Source organism: Ovis aries, chromosome 1, assembly GCF_016772045.2.
Source record: "Ovis aries strain OAR_USU_Benz2616 breed Rambouillet chromosome 1, ARS-UI_Ramb_v3.0, whole genome shotgun sequence".
Taxonomy (NCBI): Eukaryota; Metazoa; Chordata; class Mammalia; order Artiodactyla; family Bovidae; genus Ovis; species Ovis aries.
The window spans coordinates 92360069-92366205 of record NC_056054.1 but is presented as its reverse complement, the minus strand read 5'-3'; the positions used below and the strand labels follow the sequence as shown (position 1 = coordinate 92366205).

General features: G+C 32.4%; 1 protein-coding gene across 2 annotated transcripts in view; it reads right to left on the bottom strand.

Moving 5' to 3' along the window:
- Positions 1 to 1766: 1766 nt before the first annotated feature.
- SYCP1 (synaptonemal complex protein 1) overlaps positions 1767 to 6137 on the bottom strand; it is a 136965-nt gene continuing 132594 nt past the window's right edge. For both annotated transcript variants that reach the window (XM_060413293.1, XM_060413286.1), the window contains 2 exons: positions 2356 to 2445; positions 1767 to 2263 (listed from right to left, as the gene is read on the bottom strand). In XM_060413293.1, the coding sequence (XP_060269276.1) occupies positions 2126 to 2263; positions 2356 to 2445 (228 nt within the window). In that variant the 3' untranslated portion in view covers positions 1767 to 2125. The remainder of the gene's footprint in view (positions 2264 to 2355; positions 2446 to 6137) is intronic.

Genomic DNA, 6137 nt, shown 5'->3' with positions numbered 1-6137 from the left:
TTTCTCCACACCCACGCCAGCATTTATTGCTTGCAGACTTTTGGATCGCAGCCATTCTGACTGGTGTGAAATGGTACCTCATTGTGGTCTTGATTTGCATTTCTCTGATAATGAGTGACATTGGAAATAAAAGCAAAAATAAACAAATGGGATCTAATTAAAATTAAAAGCTTCTGCACAACAAAGGAAACTATAAGCAAGGTGAAAAGACAGCCTTCTGAATGGGAGAAAATAATAGCAAATGAAGCAACTGACAAACAACTAAGCTCGAAAATATACAAGCAGCTCAATTCCAGAAAAATAAACAACCCAATCAAAAAATGGGCCAAAGAACTAAATAGACATTTCTCCAAAGAAGACATATGGATGGCTAACACACACATGAAAAGATGCTCAATATCACTCTTCTTTGAAATACCTTCTTGCTAGACTTCACTATTACCCTAGCTAATCCTTTTACGGTTCCTTCTCATCTTTGATCTCTTCTCTTTCCTAGGTATAGTCATGCTCACAACTGTACATGTTCTTATCCACTCTGATAGCTTTAAATATGCTAACTCCCAAATTTATATCACTACCCTGGATCTGTCTCTAAGCCTACTTAACTATTTCTATTTGGATGTCTAATATGCATTTTAGACTTAGCATGTTCAAAATTGTATTGCTTGGCCCTTTTTTATATCCCACATCTAATCTTCAAAATAGATCTAGAAGTTGACTTCTTTATTCCTCTGCTGCTCTCACCTTTGTTCAAGCCACTATAATCTTTCATGTGCATTATTAAAATAACTAGTTTTCCTCTGTCCTCTTTTCAAAAATCTGTTCTCAATACAGCAGTCAGAAAGAGCTTTATTTTAAAAACATAAGTCAGATCATGGTCTTTGCTCAGAAATGTCTGCTAATTTCATATCATATTCAGAGTAAAAGCCAAAGTTCTCACAATAGCCTATAACCATTATATAACCTGTCCACCCAAATTCTCTATCCTGTTAAATACAGGCCTTTTCTAATTTATACCCTTCTTTTGCTCATTGTCCTCTACCCACACTGGCCTCCTTGCTGCCTCCCAGATACACTAAGCACATTTCCACCTCTGGGCCTTTATATTTTTTGTTCCTTTTATCAGGAATGTTATCCTCAGGATAGCCACAGTTTCACTATTCATCAGCTCTTCAAATGTCATTTCAGTATGGGTCACTCTACATAAAATTTCAAGTCTTTTCAACACTCTCTAATACTCTTGTTTTATTTCTTCTTAGCAATTATCCTTAATATACTATGTGTTTATATAGTTTATTTATTGCCTATTTTCCCTGTAAAATGCAAGCTCTGGAAGATAAGTCTTATTTTTGTTATATCCCCAGTATCTAGAACTGTGCTTAAGTCTTAGCATGGTACATATACATATGTGCTGAGTCATGTCTGATTCTTTATGACCTTCCTCCTCCAGGGGATCTTCCCAACCCAGGGATCAAATCCATGGCTCCTGCTTCTCCTGCATTGCAGGTGGATTCTTTACCGCTGAACCAGATACTCAATAAATATTTGCCAAATGAATGTTGAATAAATGAAGTATTTTAGGAAGTCATATCAGGAGAATCTTTTTTCTTGCAATGTAAAGCCATTTGTCAATTTTATCAACAGATAAATCAAAGCTGCTTCAGACCGTGAAACAAATAAAATGACCTCAAGATTTGAAAAATAAATAATACTAGCAAAGTTATGATTAAGCTGCTCGGGCAACCTCACAGAAACAATGAGAAGTATTTATGTGAATCCAAAATATTTTAATAGTAAAGAATAAACAGTATATCTCAACAACATATTCCTAGTGTTCAATGGACAATTTTATAAGTGCGAAAACTTAGCCAAAATAGTTTTCATCAACTCAAGAAAAGGTAAAACCAAAACAATCATCTAATTATCTGAAGAGAATTACAAATTTTTAAGTAACAATGTGGTTATTTCCCATTTAGGCTGATACAATAAAATATAAAGAAACAAATTATTTACAAATCAAAAGTCTTCATTTCAGAATATGTCTGGCTCTTTAGAAAATAAGAATTAAAAACGTTAACTATAAATTTTATGTTATAGGCTCCTTAATCACACTGATTTTCTGAAATTAAACAAACAGCTTTTCTGCTTCCTTTAGTTTTTGTTTCCTATTCATCTTAGCAATTACAGCCCAACGGTCCTCCTGCGTTTTCCTCATAGTTTCAGACTTCTGCATAGATCCAGGAGTTGTTAGAGATGGAGGAGTCTGGATAGAAAATAAAGTCATAATATGTTTAACTCAAAGAAAAAAAAAAGAATTAAATCCAGCTTTTTAAATTTGCTTTCCAAAATAACTACCTTTTTTGGTGTTCTGACACACAGATGAGAAATTGGTGGATTATTATTCTTGCATAGTTTTCTCAGTGTCTCTTCCTCTGAAACCATGCTCTTAAAGAAAAATATAAAAATATAATTTGGAGGCTGCCACCATTAATATTATAAAATTTTTGTCTATATTCTACATATGAGAATGAAATGGAAGAGTATAAAGAGGAAGAAAAAAAGAGGCAGGGGAAGGAGAAAGAAGAGGAAGGAAAATTTAAAAGCCTGAAGGAAGAAGACTGACAAACTAAACTCTCAGTCTGCCAGACAAGGAAATCTGATTTTGATTCTACTAACCATACATCTAAATGGTTATGTAGAATACAAGATGTATATGAATAGTGTTTTTCTACTGATTTCTATTTCAGTTTCACTTTTCCCACTCTTTTTCCCAGCCTTTTTATTTAAACATACTTAGGCCTTATAATAAGCATTCATAATCCTATAAAAATTATAAATGTTGCCAATTATCAATTTCTGAATATTTTCCCAAGTAATAATAGCTAACACTTATTTAGTTCTTTCTTTATGTCAGGCACTGTTTTAAGCACTTAGCATATTTTAATTGGTTTTAATCCTTACAACATTTTTATGATCTATATGTACTATTATTATTTCCATTTTAAAGGTGAGGAAATGAGACACACAAATATTAAGTAACTTGCCCAAGACGATACAGCTAGTAAGAGATAGAGTGAGGATTAAAATCCAGGTAGGCTAGCTCCAGAATCCATTTTCTTAATGAACATGTAACACAAATTTAGTCAGAAGCAAACAGTTCACAATATCTTTTACTGCTCATTAGAGTCACATTTAATACAAATTTCAGAAGGTTCATGGATGAAAATATTCAATCATTATCATAAATTCTAAGATTTCAGCAGAATTCACTAAGTCACAAAATTTCTCTTTCTTCTTAAACAGGCTTAGGCAATTTGTGTATTTCAAGTAGTTTTTCCATTTTTTAATTTCTTCTAGGTTATCTAATTAGTTGGCAGATTTGTTCACAGTACTCTCTATCTCTAAAAAGTTGGTAATAACATCTCCAATTATATTTCTGACTTTTGTCAGTCAAGCTAAGCTTTGTCAATTTAATTGATCTTTTCAAAGAAATAAATTTTGACTTCATTCATTTTTCTCTGTTTTCTTTTCCCTAATTTGTTTATCTCCATTCTTATTATTTCCCTCCTCTGTCACCTTTGGGTTTAGTTTGATCTTCTTTTTCTAGTTCTTTAAGATAAAAAGTTAGTTTATTGATTTTCTTTTTCAGTGTAGAAATTTAGAGCTATATATTTCCCTTAAAGCACTGGTTTTTCTGTCTCACATAAGTTTTGGTATACTGTGTTTTCACTTTCATTCATCCCTAAGTCAAATTCCCCTTGTGTTTTCTTCTCTGATCCATTGGTTGGTTAGAAGTGTATTAATTCTCACAAATTTGTGAATTTTCTAGTTTTCCTTCTCTTTCTGATTTCTAACTTCATCTCTTGTATTCAGAGAAGATAATTTATATATGATGCCCGTTTTTTAAATCTATTGAGACTTGTTTTGGGACCTACATGGTCTATCCTGGAGAATATCCATGTACAGTTGGGAAGAATGTGTATTCTTTTGTTGAACTGAATGTTCTATATGTGTCTGCTGCTGCTGCTGCTAAGTCACTTTAGTCGTGTCCAACTCTGAGCGACCCCATAGACGGCAGCCCACCAGGCTCCCCCGTCCCTGGGATTCTCCAGGCAAGAACACCGGAGTGGATTGCCATTTCCTTCTCCAGTGCATGAAAGTGAAAAGTGAAAGGGAAGTCGCTCAGCCGTGTCCAACTCCTGGCGACCCCATGGACCGCAGCCCACCAGACTCCTCCATCCATGGGATTCTCCGGGCAAGAGTACTGGAGTGGAGTGCCATTGCCCTATATGTGTCTATTAAATCTATTTGGTGTGTGTTGTTCCAATCTTATTTCCTTACTTATCTTCTGTCTAGTTGTTTTACCCTTTATTGAAGGAGAGGTATTGAAGTATCCAACTATTAATGTATAACTGTCCATTTCTTCAATTCTATAAAGCTTTGCTTTATATATTTTAAGGGTATGTTATTAGGTGTATAAATGATTAAAATTGTCATAACTTCTTGCTATATTGAATCTCTTATTTACATATAATGTCCTTATTTGTTTCTCATACTTTTTGATTTAAAATCTATTTTGTCAGATATTGGTAAAACCAACCCACCTCTTTTTTGGTTACTATTTGCATATCTTTTTCCAGCCTTTCATATTTAGCCAATTTGAAGCTAACATGAGTTTTTTTTTGTTTATTGGAGTATATAATCCTCCAAATATACACTGTAAATTACTCATATGTAAGTTAATTACTGATAAAGAGATACTAACTTTCACCTTTTTGATATTCATTTCCTATATGCTTTACAGATGTTTTGTTTTGTTTTGATTTGGTCTTGGTTACTCATTTCCTCTATTATTACCTTCTTTTCTGTCTAGGTAACATTTTTGGTAGCAAACTGTTTTGATTTCCTTCCCATTTCCTTTTGTGCATATTCTATGCTTTTGAGGTTACCATAGGAATTACATATAACAACCAAACATTATAGTAACCTAATTTGAATTTATACTAACTTCAATAGCCTACACAAACAGCTCCATTTTCCTTCTGTTACTGATGTCAAAATTACATCTTCATATATTGTGTGCCCAGCAATATAGATAAGCATTAGCTTTTAAGTTATGTAGAAAATAAAAAGTAAAGTCAGAAACCAAAATTACAATCATTTCAGATTTTATAATTTCCCATGTACTTGACTTTATCAAAGACTTTTAATTTCATGTGATAATTATAACTGATAAAGCCTATTGTGAAATGTCTTCTTAGATAATTTAAACTGTAATAGTATAAATAAAATACTGTAGTGTTCATGATGTTACAAAGTTGTGATGCTACTTTTAAAAATGACACGAAATCATGAGTTATTCCAAATCTCATATAAGTAAAGAAACTAGCCTAAATTCAGAAAAGAAACAGTATGAATTCTAGACCTACTATCTCTAATTCCAGAGCTCATGCTCTTTCTACTAATTCTCATCACTTTTTAAAATATCTTTAATATCTTGACTTCAGTTACACCTGGAAATTATTGTGTACAATGACATACATAGGCCATGGAGCTGGACAGTTGGTGTTCAAATTTTGGCTCCATGACTTTCTAGTTATGTGATATTGGAAAAGTACCAGTGTGACTCAGTTTCCTCATCTGTAAAATGAGAATAAGAACTCTGTCTCTACTTCTAGAGTGTTACATTGTTTTAAAAAATAACTGAAGTATTCTGTGTAAAGTTTTTACAGTCTTAATCATTATCTATAAAACAAAGAGATACTAGAGTAGAAATTTTCTTTAAGTTAACTTAAATAATTATAATTTTAAGACTTCAGCTATTCATTATTCCAGAATAAATGAAAGCAGAGGTCTCAAAGCAGTATAAAAACTTAAAGAATCTCACAGTTATGAGTTGCAATAATAAAACAAATGGCTTTAATTACAATTTTGTAATTAAGAATCTTTGGTAAATTGCTCCATTTTGTATAAGGAGGTTAGTCTGGTTTTAAACTAAATGAGTGTAAGTTTAATTATTCTTAATAAATTATTATTATGCCTTTAGAAAATAATGATATGTATGAAGTAGGGAGTAACTGGTCATACAAACTGCTAGAGGAACTATCCTCCTTAAACATGCCATTTTTAACACATTA